The following is a 22,509-nucleotide window of genomic DNA, read 5'->3' as shown; positions in this document are numbered from 1 at the left end:
TATTATCTAGAATGAATATTTTATGATTCTTAAATACTGCGATAATGCTCTCTATGTAAATTTGCTATTATTATTTATTTATATATCGAGCGATTTCTGCACATCTACTGTGAAATGAGGCCACAGCTGCACCCAATAATTTTATTTGCATACAATAAGGTATCCTAAAAGGATTATTTTCCAATAACATTTGCGTTGCCACCAACTTGAAAAATATATGCTCGATGCAATTGTATATAGTTGAGTTTCTCAAATATATAAAAGAGTATGTCATTTCTTTTGGTTGTATCATGCGGTAAATAATAATACAAATAGATATGAGTGAATGTGTGCGTTACATCTGAATTATATTATATATACTGAACAATTTATAACATGAATCCATTGTATATTTTCAGATATGCATAAGAAATAGAAGCTCTATCGACCACTGTGATTTCTGATCGTTTATGCGTGCCAAACACAAAGATATAAGAGGGCGTTAAGAAGAGATCCAATGGTTTCCTGACATAATGGAGGGCAAATTATATGTGAAGAATGAGCCGGGACTTGAGGGGCAATCGCTCGCGAATCCGCAGGCCAATCCACCCGTCGAGGACGGCGGGGGAGCGAGGATTTGCTTTGTCTGTGGCGCCGTGGGCCACAGCGAGCAACACTGGTTACGAGTAAAACCAAGCCCGGGCGGTGCACCCAACGAGCCCTACTTTCCGTTTCTCGAGTCGCATGAACCACCGAGTGGCTATCGTGGCGAAGGTGCCAGAAGCGGTGCTGTCAAAGCTTGCAATCTCTGTTATATTCTGTTGTTGCAACAGTGGGAAAGTTACGAGCGAGAGGCTAGGCCGCACAGTCAGCGGATTTATTGGTTGAAGAGATGCGACGGTGGCTCGTTCACGGGTGCCGAGATGGCACTTCAGGGTGAGTACGCCGCCCAGGTCTTGGGCTTGACCAACGATCAGGCGCCGCAGCTCAGACAGGAAAACCGACCGGCTGGGATCTCACCGCGATTACCGCCGAATTCACCTTCGCCGAGAGTCGAACAAACCAGACCACCGTCGAATTCAGTCGAGCTACCAAGGCCGCATTCTAACACTACGGAACAAACGAGGCTCACGATGGAATCTCCTCATCACAGGTTGCAGTCACCTCATCAAAGGTTGCAGAGTCCCCGACAATCTGTCGAGGACGCTAGAATATCCAACGAGGCGGCGTTGGATCTCAGACATGCACCTAGAAGTTCACCTGCGCCACAATCCACCTTACCGCCACAACCTACAGGTTCTTAATTCATTTTGCTATCAATTTCACACACTATTTCACAATTTCAAGCTCAGAAAGAGATTGCAAATATCAAATTTAATATTTTTTTTTACCGTATTGTTTATTTTTTTTTTAATATTTTTTAAAATAAATTATTATTTGATGTTTTTAGGAGTTATTCACGGATAATAATATTGTTGCATCAATAAGTATTAAATGCAATGATTAAAAAATTATATATACATAAAGCAGAAAGACGAGTGAGCAGAGAGACATTAGAACTTTTTTAATTTTCTAATTGGATCTTTAATCTGAGAAGTCAAATCAGTTGGTCTTGATTTTAATTGAGAGGAACAAAGAATGTCGATGGAATGATAAATTTTATTATAGAATTGATCTATCGCGCGAAATATTTTTATTTTTAAATGTAATAGAAATATAGAAATTGAATATGAAACTATTTTGTGTGCATCTATTTATTTATTTTTTCATTTTTTACTGTATATTGGCATATTGATTAAATATATGTAAATTATAAAAATATGTGAACCTATTTATTTATTTTTTTATTATTATATATTGATTAGTAAAACTTGCATGACATTTTTAATATTTCCGATATATTTTAATATTAAATATATAATATTATTATAAAATTTGAAATAAGATTTACAGATTCTCATCGGTCAAAAAATTAAAATTTATAGAATACTATATGATTATCAGTAATAATGTAAACACATAAATACACACACACACACACACACACACACACAGAGAGAGATCTAAAATATCATATATCATGTATATATTATATAGCATAGGAAATGAAAAAAAAATGTATTGAAGAATTTTAATACACTTGGTACTTGATGTCCAAAGTGTACACTCGGCAAAATAACTTGGACATGAAATCACCAAGCGCTATCTGATAGGAGTACAAAACTGTTTTTCACCGCTATTATGCGTTATCTCGGTTTAGAATGTATACGCGGGTAAATACACGAATCGGGTCGCTATTTACGCTGGCCTTAGTCCTTTCGTGCACCAACGCAAACGTTTGAAAGTAAAGGTTAAAACAGTTTTGTGTAGATAAGAAATATGTCGGAGTCAAAGAGTGGCAAAGAGCGGCAAAGAGTCAGCCCGATTCATTTAACGCGCACGTCCGATCAGAGTGCCGATTCCAGGCGATTGGCGATTTTCCTCCCGCGCTCCGCGCACTCGCGGAATATTGAGCTTTGGTGACCTCAACAATTTCGATCCGCCCGATCTGATATTCATTAGTCAGCGTATGCCCCGACAGATAAGCGGGTCGTGCTTTGGAATGGAGCTATTGAAATACTGTATTCGTCGTCGAAACTAACTAACTCCATTTGTCCGTATTCGCGGATATATCGCGGCGATAAACTCGCGAAAAATGCTGGCTTTAAGTGGGCCACGTGCAGCGCAATAATGATAATGTCGAAGGCGTGTGTGAGATTATCCGGACAACTAGGATGGCCAGTTGCATTGCGCATTCACGGATTTTATACGACGCGACACGACGCGTATCATAGAGCGCTCATCGACAATGAGCGATCGTCATAACCGATTGTCTGACGTTGCAATTCCAGCTATCTACAGCGGCGGATCGTCGTCCAGTGTCGGTACAGACATACTAGATTTATCGATGCCGGACAAGAACTCTGTCACTGAAGTCTGTTATGTGTGCGGGGACGAATTCAAGAGAGGATCTCTTAGTCACATCGCTGCGAAGCCACTGCCAAATCCGCCGCACCCTTCTCCTTCCACTCCTCCGCCATTCTTTCCATCACTGATGCTTCATCCCAGGCCGAGCAGAAGTCGACCAATGGATAGTGCCGGTCGAGTGCAGGTATCTTTTTTTCTTCTCACGTATTTGCCAATTATTCTTCTAAAACTCTTGCATAACGATTTTTGATATTTACATTTGGGTTTTTTTCTTTCCTTAGGCCTGTTCAGCGTGCCAGAATCATCTTTTATTACAATGGAAAGCTTATACGCGGCAGGGAGTACCGCACAGTGAGAGAAATTATACGCTTCGCAAGCGGCAAGCACCTACAATGGATACAACCACGTTTATTTGCTACACTTGCGCTCTCGAGTACCCTTCATCCAGTATTAGACTACTATATTGCTGTCCTAATCCCGAGAAGGAGGCGTACTTTCCTTATATTTATACTCTGAGACCTCCTCTAGGAGCTAGTCCTATTAGTCCTCAGGGAATGGTGCAGGTTTGCTCCATTTGTTATAGAGCTATCCCGCATAAGCAGCAAATGCATGTCGGAGAAAATCACGAGTCACAGCCAACAGGGCAGAATATAGATTTACGTCAACAAGGTTAATTTCTATTAATCCCGAAGAATATTCATGCGAGTTTATTCCACCGTTTTTTCATTGTCTAAAGTCTAAAGGCATTATAAATTTCTCGTTGCAGGTACTTCGCCACGACCCGCTGTTGCGAAATCTCCAGCTAATTCAGCTGGCAGCGATATTCGCTTTAAGCCATACGACTTGAACAAATCGACAACGGTTGTTACGAACAAGCAACGAAGCAGTACCACCGTAAAAGCTCCCATTCCTGGGCAAAGAAATTCACCCAGTAACGGTCCCGTGGAAAACGGTACCGTCGCGCTTGGCCAAAATTATAGGTGCTATATTTGTGAGAGATTATATCCTCGTACTCATATGGAATGGTAAGAGCCGTATATACATAAATATTTAATTTCTAAAAGAAATGAAAAAATGTAATGGCGAGATAATTTTATAATTCTCTTTTATCGTTATCATCAGGTTATCTACAAGTCCAGAAGGAATGAATTCACATGCTATGCATTTTCCTTGTTTGAGAGGAATGGCACGTACATCTGAAAACGCCTGCATGGATAGTCATGGCAGAGTATTAGCATGTAGTCACTGTGTGAATCATCTTGCACAACAATGGGAAAGCATGGATGCTGAACGGGTTCCTTTAGAACGCCGCAGGTTAGTTCATTGCAAATTACATTAGCCATTATTCTTAACCGATTTGCATATATTACGCGAGTTAATAGTCAAGTGAGAAGAATGTTTTGTGTAAGCGTACAATTAAATTGCTTTTATGATAGATTTGTGATTCAAGTTCCGTGTCAAAAGATTGCTAACCGTATAATTTTCTTTGATTAACCCGTGCATTAAGTAATAAAACAATATTGTTATGTCATTTCTGTGAGATAACCCGAAGGGTGGTCGCGGACGTAACAATATTTATTGTATTTTTTTTTTTTAATTTTGGATATTTTTAGATTATATAAAAGAGCTAACGATACCCTTAAATTCTAGGTACGATATTCCTAGTCCACATCCAAATGGTGACTCGTCAATGGTAGTAAATCGGTCAATCGCCACGCCACCGAGTTCTAGTTCGGATCGAACATTCGGAAGCAATCCAGGCACATCGAGTAGCTCGATATATTGTTTCCTGTGCGGCTTACACAGCGATCTTACTCTCGCGAGAGTCCTGTACGGTCGTCCTCAGGGTCGAAATGCGCCGTTCTTCCCAGAATTGTTGCGTCACCAATCACCGCCGAACGCCGAGCAACTACGCGAAGACGGTTCCGCTCTGGTCTGCACGTTTTGTTATCATTCACTGTTGGCGCAATGGCGTCGATACGAATCTCTTTCTAGCGGTCAGCAAGTGAATGCCGCCGAACGGCAATACAATACCCATGATTATTGCTGTTACGTCTGCGGTATCACGACGTACAGAAAACGAGTACGGGCGCTACCGGTGAAAGATTTTCCGTTTCTAAGGTATCACAAACAACTGGAAAAAAGTCTGTTGTTGGAGAATGGCGATTTTGCGGTAGTCTGCCTGGATTGTTACGAGACCTTGCGCACACAGAGCCTCGAGTACGAGAGATGGGGTTTGCCAGTTGAAAAACGAGAATACAATTGGATTGTGCAACCTCCACCGCCCGAGGACAGTCCTGACGCGGCCATAGCTAGGTTACCGTCTGGCGAAAGATCCGAGAAAGTGGTCAGTACACATCACGTGTCGATAAATGATATTTACGATAGACAGTCGCATAATGAACGATCAAGTTTGTTATGCGCCAACGAAAACAGATTATTACAACTGTATGTTTATCTCTGACAGGTTCCAGCGACATTGATTGTAAGACCGGCGCGAAAGAACTGCTCACCGAAGGCACCCGATAAGAAGGCACCTCCAAAAATTCCGGAGAAGGAACAAGGTAAGTAATTGAATCTAAAATGATACGCATTAATTGTGCATATTTTAAACATTTTGCGCGATATGTGGAAAATATTTTCAACGTTTTTCAATCTTAATCGGGAATGAAAAGTGAAATAAGAATGATAATACCATATTTCACAAGCTAAATAAGATATTTAACGCGCTTGAAACATTGTCGATTTCTACAAGTAAATTCGACGAATCTCAAACTTTTCTCATCTGAGGTAATGCACCCAGCGAGTACTTGTTAATTAAACGATCAACAAAAACTTTTTAGCAAGTGTTTTTTTCAACTTTAGTAGTTAAACACTTCTATTAGATAATATCGAGTTGACCGGAAACTTTCCCTTATAAAAGTAAACGCATAAATTTGCTTTAATAATAATAATAATGATACTTATGAAACGTAAAAATTGCAATTGCACATAGGTAAAATATGTTACGAAAATCTCTGAATTTAATTCATTTCGTACCTAATAATAATGCTTGCATTTCGTGAATCTTTGTCTATTGCAAATATTATTTTCTACTTTAAAAGCGAAATTCGCTTAATAAAGCGAAGATTGATATCTTGTCGTTGAGACGGACAGCAAAGCTTTGTATGTCTTGCTTCTCCGCACGCTTAAAACGTTTGTGTGTATTGTGTGCACACGTGCGCGCGTCTCTACATACATATATATATATATATATATACATGCACATATTTGTACAAAGCCTCGGCAGAGCGGAAGGTTGTATGTAAGGCGGAGGGTGGAGTAGATAAAACGTGAGTGGTACTCTTAAAAATCCGACAGACAAAAGAAGACTGACGGTAGAGAGCTATCCGAGAGAGCATAGGTTCTGATGGGTCGAGCGAGTTTTCGCTGTTTTTTTTTTCGCCTTTTTTCCATTTTTTTTTCTCTTTTTCTTCGTTTATACCTTTTTTTCTCACTTCCGTGAATCCTTCCCCGCAACGTCTCGAGTTACGAGTAGGAAAATATTTTTCTCGGCGAAATTTCGTGCCATCGCCCGGTCTTGCAAATATACATGCATTCTTTTTATACGTTCACACGCTCCCTAATTAAATCTTGCAATATTGTTTTTTTTTCTACGCGTATTCTAAAGTATGAAACTGCGTCGCATTTATATTTTTAAACATATTTTACATTATTTTGAAAACATTAAATAATAAAATAATCTGCATAAATTAAATTAAATCAACAATTGGAAATTTTAATATAATATTAAAACGTGAAAAGATGAATATGGCATGTTTGTTATATTTTTATTCGCCGACATCATCTGCATTCGTCGGAAAAAAAATTCTCTCGCCGCGAAAGGTTCCCTCGTGGCTTTGTTGCTGTTAACCTGTAACACTTTCGCTTTGTTCTTTTTCTTTTTCGTCTTGGCTGACCAGCATGGTATGCACGCCCCTGGTGGAGCAAGGCACGTCTCTTCGAGTTTACGCCGTTGAACACGTGAGACCACCGTGCAAACCTGCCATTTAGGAGTCGTAAACTTGCACTCGAACAGACCGTCCAAGTCGCATTTTTTTAATCCGATCGAGACAAGCTAGTAAAAATTAATATTAACAACTTTTCTCTACGGAATATTTTAATATTCTGTTTATGCCTTTATTTACTTACGAATTTTTTAATCAGTTCGGCATTAATGCTTCTTTCAAAATATTAAGATCTCCTGTCTTGCAAATTACTTGAATTTGGAATGAGATTACGAAGAAAAAATTATTGAGAGAGAATTACAAATATCATGATTTTACACGTTTTATTTATGCAAATTTGTTCTTGTATGATTATACAGGAAGTAAAAAAAAACACATTACGTTTATATCAAAAGTATTGCGATCTGGGATTGATTGAAATCATATTATTTAATACACCTTAGCATTATTATAAATTCGTGTAAGATACTTCGTACGATCCTTCCGAAAACATTATTAGCGTCATCGTAATATACGTGTTGTTGGAAAATTATTCTTGATTAATGATTAGTCTATTTTAAACTTGTATTTCATAAATCTTTCGCATTAAGACAAATGTGCATTAATCAAATGGTATATACTCATTGTTGAAGGTAACTTGTGTTGTTAAATATTCATTACATTTACAATATCTATAATTTCGTTCAAATTATTAAGGCGTTTTTAAATCCTTTTTAATTGTATATAATACAATACAAATTGTTATACATTTTTAAAAATAATGGGGATACAATGGACTTTGTTAGTAGGAATTCTCTGGAAAAACACTTTCCAGAGATATTTTGTAGTTTATTTCATAAAATATTTAATTCTTTGAGAATTCTTCGAAAGAGGAAGGGAGCAAATAATTTCTAGTCAAGTACATCTAATTCTGTTCCAAATGCATTCTTCTAATTTGGATTATAAATTGCATTTTTAAGTATCTCTATCGCAATATGCCATTCGAATAATTAAATGGATAGGAATTTGCGTCAGCAACCGGTTGTCATGATTGAAAAAGTTGTGAAAAGATAATAAAACAAAAAAAAATATATATATATATAAGTTGAAATAACTCGAAGTGTCGCGTTCTCCTCGTGCGCACGAGGAAGGAAAATGCGAGTAGATAGGTAGGTATAATACGATCGTCGAGATCAGGAGGTCGATTAAGGTCGGTCGATCTGGCTTAGAGGGTACCGAGGGTGGTTCTCGAAGTGTCGGGTAGGACTTAGCGGAGGGCTTAGCGGGCGAGGAACTTGCAGATGGAGTAAGGGGGTTAAAGTGCAGGGAGGTGAAGTGCGACGTACAAGTGGATGAGGCGAATGGGGGCGGAAGGGGGTGGCGGGTCAGAGAGGGTTGAAAGGAGAAAGAGCAAACGCCCGCAGCGTGACACCGCATTGCGCCCACTTGCCAACCCGCCCAACACCTAAATTCGAATTAGAGAGCCAGCCCCGTCGTTTCTCGTCAACACACCCTCTATCCTCTTCTTCTCGCGCATCCGCCCTCTTTATGGTAAACGTAGGGCGAGATGTCAGCCCTCTCGTTCCGTTTGTCTGCGCCCATCTGCGGCCCTCTTTGCTCTCTCGTACTTTTGGAAAGCAATCGGCGAAAGAAGATATTATATATATATATATATATATATATATATTTGTCGAATCGTGTATGTTCTAGCCGTGTTGCGTGTGTCCCTAGTCTGCAAAAATCGATATCAATGTCACTGGTCTCTCGTGTTTCTTATCCTTTTTGATAACCGGCATCGCGGATATACTCGTTGCTGTTCTAGTTAGGCACGCGGCCAAAAAACTCGATTTCGCTCCTATAGCTATCTATTTCTCGTTGTCTCGCGAAATTGGTGCCAAGGCGCGACCCGGTTAACGACTTTTTCAGGCATTACTTTGCGGGAATACTCTTCGTCGCATACTCTTTCATTAATTTAATTATTGCATGCATCACTTAACCAGTAAAATAGAGAAAAGTCGAGGAAAAACGAAATCTTTTCATTAATTTTCAAATGGACTTTTTGCTTTAAACGGAGAAGTTTAGTTTAAAATTTATTCATTAAAAATGTTCACTATTTATTTATTTAAAGCGTAAGACAGGCAATAAGAGCTAAATCGTAGATGACAGTGCGTTATCCCAACGAAAATTTTTTCCGTTAGAATTAAATACCTATTAGATTTCGTTTCCCGATTCAAGCGACTTTCGGATCTATATTTTTCTCCCGCATTTTATTTCCTTCCTAAAATTTGGTGCCTTGTGCACGGGTATGTAATTCTAACGGAAAAAAATTTAGTTTCGTTGGGATAACGCACTGTCATCCGCGATTTGGCTCTTTATTGCCTATCTTACACTTTAAATTTATATTTATATTACAGAGCCTTGTTAAAGGCTCTTAATTTATTTATTTATTCAAATAGCCATTTACTACACTTACATTTAATATTTACTGCCTCGAAATGAGTGAATGTTTATGTACAAGTTTTTAGATTTATTTATTTTAACTGTTAACTAACTTTTCTAAACATATATTGTTTCCGAAAGGATTAAATTCAATTTGAGCAATGTCGCGGTTTCGCGAGCAGTTTAATCAGATATTTACAGTGTTAAACCCGCATTTTATAGACGCCTCGCGAGCAAATGCCACGAATTCATGTACCGAGGTGTTTCTCTCAACGGGTTCTCTTAACAGAGAATGCGCTTCTGGCTTGGCGCGTATTAATAATTAACCAACACCGACTACCTTGCAAAATATAGAAGCGCTCTCGGCAAACGGCTCCACAGCTCGAATAAACTCTCCTTTCAGTTTAGTTTCCTTTTGCCACTTTCTGTTCTCGGCTTGTACGGTCGTCTCTTTTTTTTTTGTTTTTGCTCCGATCCGCCTGTCAAAATCTACGCGTTTGACAAATGATTCTTTTCGGAGCCATGTTTTTTTTTGTAGTTTCATTTTCGCGCACGGGAATTTCTAATACAGTTATACAAACAATTTAGTGATTAATAAATCAAATCGAAGAACTTGAGAATACAAATTTAAGAATAATCGTATGGGAAATGAGCGCGAAGATTCGGGACACTTTGCTTCCTTTCGAGCGCGACGAAAATAATACAACTTATTAACCGGGTAAAGAACGTCGTCGTGCTATAATGGAGAAGAGAAAGAGAGAGAGAGAGAGAGAGGGTGGTTATATGAATGGGGGTCGACGCGATGGCGGGGGTGGCGCGTTTGTTCGGCGAAGGAGCGAGAGAAAAAGTGAGCGGCATCCCGAAAAAGGATACGAGGGAGCGGAAGAGGGTCGGAGGCGCGGAGGTGGAAGAGGATAGTCGGGTGGTAGTCTGGGATGAAAGGAAGGGGCGAGGGGAAGTTCCCTGTCGCCGCCACGTATTGATTTTGCCCGACAGACAGTCGGTTGTTGGGCTGTCTGCCTCGTAAGCCTAACTCGTCGTTTTGTGGGCTGTCGCGTGGGCCCTATATGGGCGCACTGCTCCCAGTACCCGCTTTTTCTTTTTTATTTTTTTTTTATTTTTATTTTTTTTTTATTTATTTTTTTTGCTTACTTTTGCTCTGGACTGTGAGCGATGATACGGTCCCGAATGGCGTGGATGATATTCTCTGTTCGACCTTTGCGCGGCATAGTATATACTTTGCGAGCAACGAATAGAATAGAGACCATTTCAATTTGAGAAGGTTCCACGAATTTTTACTTTCTCTCGAGAAATTTGTCTTCAATTTAATTACTATATTATTATACTGGAATATCTAGATTTGGAATTAAAGCGTTATGCTTGGAGGGAGAGGGATGCCTTTCTCTTACATTTTTATCTTGACGATAGAGATTTCTTAAGAATTTTAACGTGCCTGAATCGAGCCGAGTAAAATGTCAGAATTCCGCGAAGCTGTTGCGTTTATGTGATAGTCAGTTATGCATGAAAAAGTATCGCTGTCAAGGATCTCGGGAAATTGAGGCAATCAAAGTAACGAGAAACAATAGAGTTTAATAGGCTCGTTTCGAACAATACAGAGATAATATTTCTTTTTTCTCTTTTTTTTTGTTGCAACACATTTTTGGTGTAATTGATTACTTGAAAAAGAAATGATTTATCCACAATATATAATGATGAAATTCACAAGTTGAAGAGCTGATGTTCTATGTTTTCATCTTTTCCTCTATTCGCGTTAGCTGTCAGTCCGTCTACAAGTCGTACTCGTGACAGACGTACGTTGTCGGTGATTCTGATTCGCGGTTGTCAAACGCATCGGTAATCCATCGCGATATACATATATACCTAGCACCTGGCCATAATCCGATTCTTCCGCATCGAAAGTCCCGAGGAAGCCATAAATATCGCGTTCACCGCAATCTCGTCCACTAGTGCACCGACGTTGCTAAATACACCGAAGCGTTTCGCGCTCTCTTGTGACAATATAACAGCGAGGGAGCAGCAATAGATATTCGTTACCTCGCGACAAACATCGCATGCGAATTGTGTCGGCTTATACGGGCTAATTGATCATCGAATATGGAACGCTGTTCTGTCTGCGAAACACTTGCGCAAGCTACCACGACAACTGCCATCACCGTTCATCGCCGTGTTGCTCTTTGCGAGAAGCTGTTTCACGCGAGTTGCACTTGCAACAAATTGCACGTCGCGAATGACAATGTTGCACGCTCGGAGACTCGCTCATTGTCACTCGCTCCGGACGAACTTGTTTCATTTTCTTCGAGTTTGCAACCAAACGAAGATCGATTATCGTTCGCGCCTACTTTGCACGATAGTTTAATCGAGGATTTACTGATCGATTATGTAGAAATTATAGAGGACCTTATATTTTATCTGTTGGACAAAATTTCGATATTGCCATTTTTACTCAAGAACAAAAAGGCATTCATCAAGATTGCAATAATCTTTTAAATGATGCTTTCCAAATGTTTAGAATTTACCCTGAAAATCATGTTAATCGTGGGACATTATTGGAAGAATTAATTATAAGAGTTTCTCTGATTAATATTTACCACAATACAAAACTATTAATGTGTACGTAGTGAAACATAGTAAAATTAATCGAGCATATTTTATATCTTATTGTGGAAAATATTGTAATCAGAGAAATTCTTATAAAATTGTTGTTCACAGATAGCAATGTTAATTGCACTAAACGCGATAGAATCCTAAATATCCTTTCCTAAAAAATAATGATTTGATTTTTGATTCGCTTAATATTCAGGTATTCAGTCAATTGCGAGATCGCGATTTGTCGAATAAATGCGTAAAGAATTGTTGACATATAATCGTAATGATAAACGCGTCTTTTTTTAAACACGTTTAATACATAGAATTTTTCCAAGCGTTATAACAGAAACTTGTTGCGCCTAGAGTCCTAGATACTACAGATGATGTTGGGATCGATATAGTTTTCCTCTTTCAACCCACAGTTCAAGTTGTTTCTTTGACAATTATTTTAGATTGCTATCGCGGCACAAACACATTTGCTGACGTGAAGAAGAAGGGATTTTAAATGATTTCCTTCTTTACCTTTGATTCGAGCGTGCAACGTCAGCAAAACGATACGAGGTAATGCCATTTTCGATATTAAATGTAGTAGCGTTTACGTTAATAGTTAATTATCAACTCACGAAGCAATTAAGCGTTCGCAAATGTACAAAGTGCATTTTGGTGACATTTGCAAACGATATAGAGATGATTAAAATGCTTTTAAAATATCTCACGTTTCAACCTGATGTTTCACGCAACAACATATTCAATTATTTTCGCAGTAATTTATTAGATTCTTTCTCTCTACCGATATAATAATCCATTTTGGATTCGAGTGCACTTTTATATGTATATATGTATATATAATACCGAGCACGTGATAGAATATATATATATCGACTGTCTGTGTGAATAACGATGATCGCGACCCTTTTTACTTGTTGCTACCGCGAAGAAAATGATTTTAATTGGTGAAAATGGGGACTTATATATACCGATATGATCACTCGGCGCTGCTTTTAACACACGTGAGCACTTTGAAAGAGTGGTACGGCACGTTATCGGCTTAACGATCAATTTTAACGGCCACATCAGTTTATTGGATTGCCGTTACAATAGCTGCGAGAATGTTCCTCGTGAAAGGGGGAATTAATTGCACATCGCGGATACGCAAAACGTAGTGCATGCAACACGCAGAGGATATTATTGCGGCACCGTATTTTGTCGATGGCAGGCCGCGACGCGAAGTTAATTACCCGTTTACAAGAATTAGCGTATTGGTCATTTCGGGTCGAAATAGATCGATGACGGTGTAATGTAATTGTCCGTGTACGTGTACGTACGCGTATGTATATGTGTTGGCTAATAATAGCCACTGTAAATTGCGCGGCTAAGATAATCGCGTTTGAAGAGACGTTTTCACGTAAAGACACGTAATTAATGTGACGATACGACGGAATGATGTATCATTTTGATGCCGTCGCGCATCGTTGCAATTTTAATAATGAGAAAAATATATGCATGACCTTAATTTCGTGACTTTACATGCTCTGCACGTCGCGCGTTTTTTTAGCGAGATAAAAAAAAAACGCTAGATATGCAACTGTGAGATGATGATTGTGTATATGATGATTTTACGTAAATTATGTACTATCGACTTATATGTAGGTACATGTAGATCGAGAGTTTCATGATTGCTTCACGGCTCGATGACTTGTGTAACTTTTATCGCAATCGAACGGGGGATTCTAATCTTTCCGAGTGATGTCTGTTAAAACCGATGTTTTGCGAAAGACTTAGATTACCTTCATTACCCGAGTAAATAGCAGGGTCGACCTCGTAATTAAATAATACTCGAGAGAAAAAAAGTCATAAATATTTTCTGAGAAAATATACTCGATGATATTTGCAATGTAAAATCGCGAAATCCTAATCGTATATTAAACGTATAAAAAACTCTCATGATTAAAACACAGGAAATCATCATGCAATCATAAAAAATGATACATCTCGTTTAATTCAGTATACGCAAACTAATGATATTTCCTGTACACATTGTCCGCGATATAAATATATTCCAAGGAAAAATAAAATGCTCTCGGTTCATTTCGTAGGTAATTATTAGGAGCACGCTTAAGAGCGAAATGATTACAAGTCGGGACGATTTCGACGTACTATATGTGCGAAATGAATAATGGCTCGCCGAGTCTCGCGAATGTCGTTGACCGAGTTCGCCGAGTTGTCTCGCTTCGCGGAATTCAAATTACACATAGCGGCGACGTGACGGATATAGACGGCACAGATACAACAGAGTCGCGTGTGTCAAAGTGACGAAGGAAACGCGAATTATTTAGGAAGCCGCCGCCGCCGACGACTTCGTAATCGTTCCATCTGCCTCGCCTCTCGCGTTTACATCGTTTCGATCCCCTAACGTTCGGGTGAAGTGGCGGCGGTGGTGGAACCTCGACAGAGCGCAGAGTGGTTGGATTTCAGACTTTGGCTTGGAGGGGAGGATACGAGGGGGTGAACGTGATAGAGAGAGCGATCGGGGTGCTTGAGAGGTGGACGAGGAGGCCAAAAGGGGGCTTTGCTGGTTGAACAGCGCGTGCCGCTTCGGCGCCAGATGGCCCCGAAAGGAGAGGACGAAAAAAGCTTTCTCTCTCTCTTTCTCTCGGACGTCGCGTTTAGCTCGAGGCGGTTCGTTGCGTAAGACGAAAGGAGCGGGACATCGCTCGCGGAATGAATGCCGGCTCGCTTTTTTTTTTCCCGCCAACATTTCGTGAGAAACGTTTAGCTCTCTGTGTAGTTGCGGCACATATATCTCTTTCCTGGGTGGCTACGGACGCTCTTCTTCTCCTTAGTATCTACACGTGGGTGGCATGGGAATTGTATATAGTCGATGTCTATTGGATGCACTTCCGATATTTCATTCTATTTAATTTCTCACGGTGGACGAAATTATTTTGCAAACGACGTGTATTTCAAAGCAAGTATAATGTCTTTATTCGAGTATTAAAGCTCAAGTTCATATATGTAGGGACGTCATGATGTGAGAATCATTTATTCATTTATGACGTGGCATCGTATAGACGTTGTTTATTACATGTCCGTATGTTGCTCCTAAACCATTTTATTATTACGTCGAAATATATTTTAGTACGCATATAATCGAATCTTATATCAAACAAGATTCGCGAGCAATTTATGTTTTACTACATGTACATTAATTCCATACGAGCATTCGAGTTTTGCATTAAAAACGAAGAGGAAAAAAGAAACGGCACAAGTCTCTCGTCTGCAAATTAAACTACCATTTATGTAAAACTATGCGAAAAATCTCCGCGTTTATTGTTTCTTTGTCCGATCGCGGAGTATATCCTCCGCCTTTGAGCCTTGAACGAAAGAGAAAAAAAAACTACGACGCGCATCCTAGGCGTTACGTGATTTGAGCGAGAATGATGAACGGATCGAAAAAGAGAGAGAAAGAGACCGCGTTGCCTCGCGCGATGCAATTCGCGAGGATGCATGTAATAACGTGTGACGGCTCGTCGTCGCTCTCACCGAAAGCGAGTCATTGAGAGGCGAGGGAAAGAGAGGGGAAAAAAGGGAGAGAGAGAGAGAGAGAGAGACATCGATCCTATTCTCTCCCACCAGCAATTCGATCTTGGTCGAAGCGCGCGGCGCGGCGAACCCTCTATCATCAGCCAGAGGGCGGTGGTGGGGATGGCGGAGCGAGAGCGCGGCGGAAAGGCGCGAAGACGCACGAAGACGGCCGAAGCGCGCCGACGGGTTCGCCGTCGCCGCTCGGCTCTCCAGTCTCGTACCAGCCGCCGTCGGTCGTGCGTCGTCGTTGTCGCGCTCGCGAGGCGATTGTTTCGTGCCGCCACGTGAGGGAGCGAGAGGGAAAACGCGCGTTTGCGTGTGTAATAGAGGGACGTGGTGCGTCGTCTCTCGTTTCGCGATGGATTTTCGCTCGTAAAAGACAGAATCGCGTAGGCGGGACGGTCTTGTACGTGTAAACGAAGCGCACGCGCCGCACGAACGAGAGATCGTTTGAAAAGAGAGAGCTCTCTCTCTCTCTTTCCTTTTTGCCATTCGTCGCGGTGGTCGGACATCCACTCCGTGCGTGTAAAGTACATCTTCCTCTAGCTGTCTAGCGGCAGCGCCGAAGCGTTCAGTCAATTAGCCGTAATGGCACGATCTGCCGCGTCGGTCTCGGTCAATTAAGTGGTGATTAGTGCGCGAGCTGTGCCGACATTCTCTCTCTCTCTCTCTCTCTCATACGTATCCCCTCCCCCTTTCTCTTCCCTCGCGCCAGCCGATTCCGACAGTAGTCTCGTCGCGTGTGTGTACGTGGGGAGTCGCAACGGTGAGAAGGAGCGCGCGTTCGGTGTGAACGTTGCCGCGTGTCGCAAGGTCGAGAGGTGGACGACGACGAGAGGTGCCTCTCTTCGCGGCGGTAATGCATCGACGCGTCTGTTAACAACGCGCCGCTGGCCTTTCCGACATCGCGCGTGTGCGTGTGCGAACTACGGCGCGTGCGCGAGTTTTCTTGCGTGCCTAGTAGTAGAACGGACGCCTGCGGCTCCGAGGCCGTAAATCACGCGTGGACAAGAGGAGACCGAGAGTCGGAACGCACCCGCAAGAATGCGCGTCGAGCGGTGATCGGAAAGGATCGTTGTCCTTGTGTATCGAACAGTGCCGAATCTAATCTCGCGTGAAATTCGAGGAATGTTTCAAGTGTGCAGAATAGTGTTACGTGCACCTTGATTGTGTTGGAACGAAAAAGGGAAAAAAAACGGACGAAGAAGCAGCGAAAGATGCTTTGCGATCGTGCACGCTGGCTCGCGAAGGAAAATCGTGTCGCGTCGTCGGAATTGTAGTCTCGGTATAGCTTCCTTCGCAACGTCAACGGGTATCCGCGTATTTGCTCTCGCGCGGCATCGCCCGGCTGCGTACAAACTAACCCGCCAAAATGGACTTCCGGGCACCACATCCGCTTGTGCACCCCTCGCACGCTGGACACCCTTACTACTATCCAGGTATTTCAAACAACAATGTTTTTCTATGTTTTCGACTCTTTTTCCAACGTTAGATTCGATATTCGAGAGGAAGAAATCGAATCGTTAAAAAAACATAAAAGTGGAGAGAATTTTTCAACTCGCACAATCCAATATTTGTCGTAGCGATGTACGTCAATTGAAAACCTTGAAACTATTATTTAGAAGAAATTTAATGAAAACATTGGTAGGGATTTCACCAAAAGCCGAGCTGGACTTGTTAATCGTTTCGGAGGCATGCGAACGCGATACGAAGTAAAAAAGTCGCGAAAGCCTCAGGTGCAGTCGCGACGAGGTTGCGATCGCCGACGTGATGAATGCCATTCACGCGACACCCGTTAACACGCGATGCACGTTTAATGTGCACGTGATGTCGAGATCGTGTCGCGCGTGCAGCGCATCGCGCACAAGGATAGATCCATGCATCGAGAATGCGCGATTAGGCTCTAACGGAGGATCAATGTTGAATTATTTCGATCGCGTATCTCTCGTGAACCTACTACTACTTTGTGCAAAACCTAAGCGAAGCGAGACGGATTAAGATCCGAATAACGTATTCCGAACACTGGATATTATTTTATTCCTATTTATAGCCACACATTACATTTAAACATCATTTCGTATTTATCTCACTTTGAGAAAAAAAATTTCGACTTTTTACAACTTGAATACAAACTTGAAAAATGTAATCTCACAATGTATGTATATGGACGAATACGAAATTAAGTAAAAAAAAAAAAAAAAAGTAAACTTATAATGTCTCTTTGGAGCAACTATTCGAACGTAAATAAATTGATATCAACGCTGTCGGGGGGATTTCCTATCGCCTCAGGTTCTTTTTATCTCGCGTCGTGTCATTTCAAAGTCGCAAAGCATTCCTTTGCGCATTTAACGCTAAAGACGATTCGCGTTGAACAAACATAGTATATATATAAACGTTGCTTTTAATCACGCGACTTTAACTAGGATAAATTTCATAGCGCGATTTAATTGCAGCCTCGCAAGTGGCACTTGGATAACGCTCTATCGGAAAAACGTGCTCGATTAAATTAACCCGGCTCTCTCTCTCTCTCTCTCTCTCTCTCTCTCTCTCTCTCTCTCACCTTCGCGTGCGCGCTGGCTCGCTCGCAAGAAGTTGCACCGCGTTGCAGTTTCCAGGATTGGCTCTTCGCGCGATATGTTCTTTAGTACGAGAGGAGGTAGAAAAGAGGAGAGGGTGGAAAAAGGTGCACCGCGGCGCGCAAACTTAACTCGCTCACCGCAAAAGCCGTGCGTACTCGACCGGCAATTTTCCTTCGCCCTCGCCTCCTCGTGGGCTCTCGTCGCATTCGTCATGCATATCAATTTCTATATGTTGAAAATGGAACGCAATTGCGTCATTCCGCGGTCGCGAACGAGGATATAAGGAGGGGAACGAAGGAATATCCAATACGTGTGCAATGTGCACGTGTCGAGATACCGTTCTTCTCTGCTTTTTAACTTGCCTGATGACATAGATTGCTTAATCGCAAAAAGTACTGTCTTATTTGAATATTTCAAAATGATGTTCAAAGGTTTTTCAGTATATATAAGTGCGCGGGAGAGAATTTTCTCTTTTATAGAATTTACCCTGAAAATATTTATATATCTCTATGTACATAGTAAAATTAATTGAACGTATATTTTTTTTATCTTATTGTGGTAAATATTAATCAGAGAAACTCATAAATTTCTTCCAGTACCTTGTGATTTTCAGAGTAAATTCTAAGAGAAAATTCTCTATGTTGTGCTCTTCCTCTAATATAACAAGCAATTTATTGCACATGAAAGTGTATATTGAAAAAAACAGATTAAGAGACAGATCCTCCAAAATAGAAAAGGAACTAAACGATATTCTTAAGAAATGGCAAAAAAAAGGGTACATTTCTAATAAAGAATATTACTCACTACGTTCCAGCGACTCCCTTCTTCCAAAATGTTATGGTCTCCCAAAAATACACAAGGAGAATACTCCATTTAGAGTAATTGTGTCATCGATTAATACCACGCTTTACTCGATAGCCACATTTTTACATAAAATCATTTCAAATAGTATTCCTACGGGAAAAAGTAATGTAAATAATAGTTTTGAACTTTACAGCAAGCTAGCGGGTAAGAAAATTGGTGCGGAAGATATTCTAATATCATTAGACGTGGTTTCACTATTCACTAACATTCCGATAGATCTTGCAATAGAAAGTGTGAGCAATAGATGGAATTATATCAATACACATACATTAATTCCAAAAAATGAATTCATTTCCATGGTTAAATTTATATTGTCGTCAACATACTTCACATTCAATGACATTGTATACAAGCAAGTTTATGGCACACCTATGGGTTCCCCGTTATCGCCAATAATTGCTAATATTGTTATGCAAGATCTTGAAGAATCAATAATTAATGAATTGGACATCGGTATTGGAATATATTATAGATATGTAGACGACATTATTATGGTGGCACCAAAGAATAAAATTGATAGCGTATTGAATAAGTTTAATAGTTACAATCAACGACTACAATTTACGATTGAATACGAAATTAATAGAAGCATAAATTTTCTAGATTTAAACATTAAAATAATAGACAACATCATACACTTAGATTGGTTTCAAAAAAAGACATGTTCAGGTAGAGTACTATCTTTTTTATCGAGTCACCCTATGTGCCATAAAATAGGAGTAATTTATAATCTTATTAATAGGGCATTGTTATTATCTCATCCCATATATCATAAGAAAAATTTAGAACTGTGTATTAAAATATTATTGGACAACGGTTACCCTATTCATTTAATCTTTAAAGAAATAAATAAGAGAATAAGAGTTTTAAACAATGGTCAGTTTAACAACAATAGAAAAAAAGAAATTGCAGAAGATAATAGCAAGAAAAAATTTTTCGTCATTCCATACATTAATAACATTTCTGAGACAATAGCATCGACAATAAAAAAATCAGATTTCAGAGTAGGATACCGTTGTCTAAATAATCTTAACAAATTAATTAAAGTCCACAAGGACAAAAACGTGCATAACAATAATAATAATGTTGTCTACAAAATTAATTGTAAGGATTGTGAAGCTTCGTATGTTGGGCAAACCAAAAGAAAATTACGCACTAGACTAAAAGAGCATATGAATAATATTAAATTTGATTCCTCCAAGCATTCTGTGGTCTCTGAACATATTATGGATAAAAAACATGCTTTTGATTGGGATAACGTTAAAATACTTGATATTGAATCTAATTATTATAAAAGACTTATCTCGGAAATGATACACATCAAGGAACAAAGGCATGGTATAAATAATAACACAGACACCGAATTGCTTAACAACGCGTATTTCGACATTCTAGAAGAAATATCGAATTTTTAGACTTATGTAAATGTTTATTTTGTGAGATCTGACACCTATTTATTCGACTTTTTAAAAGACTAGACAACAGTCAAGTACTAACAATAAGGCCAACAACAATTAGAAGCATCGTCATCTCAAGTTATTCGGAACAATTTGTAAGCATAAAGGTTCAATATTTTAGTAGTTAGTTTAATTTATAATTTTTAATCTTTTTTTCACATACACATTAGTGGAATCCTATTTTACAATTGAATAAATTCTTTAAATTCAGTTAACAAATATCAAATAATTTGGAGAGGATGAACATAATCATTGCCAGATCGAGGGACTTTCGTCAAATAACGATAAGTGGTTCATTTGGAGTAATGTATAAGTGTCACTCCAAGTTTTTATTAATAATTCTAATATATTTTATGAATAACCGGACGAATCATTCTGCTTCTAATTGGGTTTTTACTTTGTTGAACTATTTTAATGGTCTCAATTCATTGTAAATATATTTTGCGTTTTAACTATGACTCAACTATATAACTTATATTGACTATGTATTGCGGATTTTTTATTAGAATTTTATGTATTTATTTATTATCGTTATTTATTATCACTATTTTTTTTGCGCACTGAAGAGGAGCAAGTAGAGCTCGAAACGTTTGTATAATTATTATTTCAAATTAAGAATTTTCTTCTCAATAATAAAATAATATCGTATTGCTCGTTACACATGGCCTTAATTTAATAATTTATCATTGTTTTTATTGTCATACGAGCTTGAGCATTGGTATGTGATGTTTTGATTAGGTATTAATTTTGCATTGCAGATTAAGAGATACTTGAAACATCAAAATATTTCCTCACTTGACAAATGTTTTAATTCGCGTGACTCAAAGTATCTCGTAAAGAAAAAAATTGTATACTCGAATGTGTAATTGTTTACTGTTTCGATCGTATTAAAAGAAACCGCCTGATAAGATACCGAGAAATCGCACGGTCGTTTTTACCAAACGGAAAAAGAGAATCCGCAAAGCGGCTGCCGTCGATAGCGCGCAATCACTCGGAACATCCGCCGGTTTTTTTTTTTCCTTCATATACACGATACGCGTGATCGCGCGTATCGATTGGGAGGCTCGGACGGCTCGTCGTTTCGGAAAAACGTGCGAATTAACTGCTCGATGCTTATATATACCGGCGGCACGGGGAAATTAAAAAACGATGACGGTATGAGGAGAAATGAAAGGAGGGGAGGAAATTGATGGAGGAGGGAATGCGCGATATTCGCGTTCGCGCAATTTCCAGCCCTCTCATTCGCCCGAGGGAATCTCGCGCTAACCTTTATTAACGTAACGTAACATCATTAATTGCGCGGGTGCGACTTTTTTATTGGGCATTCGGGGTAAATATTGGCGCTGCGAGTTAGCTATTTCGGCATATCGCACTCGATCGTGTGTATGTGTGTGCGTGCCTTTGTGTGTTTATTCGTTGTCGTTTATCGGCTTTTTTTCTCTTTCTTTCTCCGATTCTCATTTCGATATCGTGAGATAGCGTATCGGTTGTTTATTATTAAAACGAAATCGCAACGACATTTCGGCGCCGAGTGTTCTCTGTGAATCGCTTCATTGTATAAGAGCGTTTTAAACAGATACTATCGTAACTTGTCCGTAAACGAGTTATCGGTATACTAAAAATTGGATAAAATTATTTCGATACGAGTCTAAATGTGTGATTCTAAAATTAGACACTGAACGGACCTTTTCAATGTGCTATTTCAACTTTGGATATTGTAACAGATTTTTTTATCAATATTCCGCTTTATATACTATTAGGAGCGTAAAAGCCTTGGGATATGAACGTTTTTTTTTCCTCATGATATTGCTATCTCGTATCGCGCTGTACGTTGATATGAATTCGCTATCCTTGATGCCGCCGTAATCGCTCGCATATTATTAAATACTCGTATAATGCTAAAATAGTTCAAGTATTTAGGTGGCATTGAAAATTGCGCATCTATTTAACACGCTTAAACCGATCGTGCATTTATCGTACGCACATTTGTGCAAGACGTGTCAGTATTCGTGTTCGGAATTTTATGTAAATCTATATGTATATATA

General features: G+C 39.6%; 1 protein-coding gene across 1 annotated transcript in view; it reads left to right on the top strand.

The window, feature by feature from the left end:
* px (MAP7 domain-containing protein plexus) overlaps positions 1-22,509 on the top strand; it is an 84,202-nt gene that overhangs the window by 1,632 nt on the left and 60,061 nt on the right. The window contains exons 2-8 of the mRNA XM_029303533.2: positions 399-1,275; positions 2,871-3,130; positions 3,228-3,615; positions 3,713-3,971; positions 4,069-4,260; positions 4,597-5,293; positions 5,414-5,510. Of these exons, the coding sequence (XP_029159366.2) occupies positions 513-1,275; positions 2,871-3,130; positions 3,228-3,615; positions 3,713-3,971; positions 4,069-4,260; positions 4,597-5,293; positions 5,414-5,510 (2,656 nt within the window). The 5' untranslated portion in view covers positions 399-512. The remainder of the gene's footprint in view (positions 1-398; positions 1,276-2,870; positions 3,131-3,227; positions 3,616-3,712; positions 3,972-4,068; positions 4,261-4,596; positions 5,294-5,413; positions 5,511-22,509) is intronic.

This window comes from Nylanderia fulva, unplaced genomic scaffold, assembly GCF_048542155.1.
Source record: "Nylanderia fulva isolate GAGA-0341 unplaced genomic scaffold, ASM4854215v1 Scaffold27, whole genome shotgun sequence".
In the NCBI taxonomy this organism is placed as follows: Eukaryota; Metazoa; Arthropoda; class Insecta; order Hymenoptera; family Formicidae; genus Nylanderia; species Nylanderia fulva.
The sequence above is the reverse complement of the archived record's forward strand: the minus strand, read 5'-3'. Positions and strand labels throughout refer to the sequence as shown.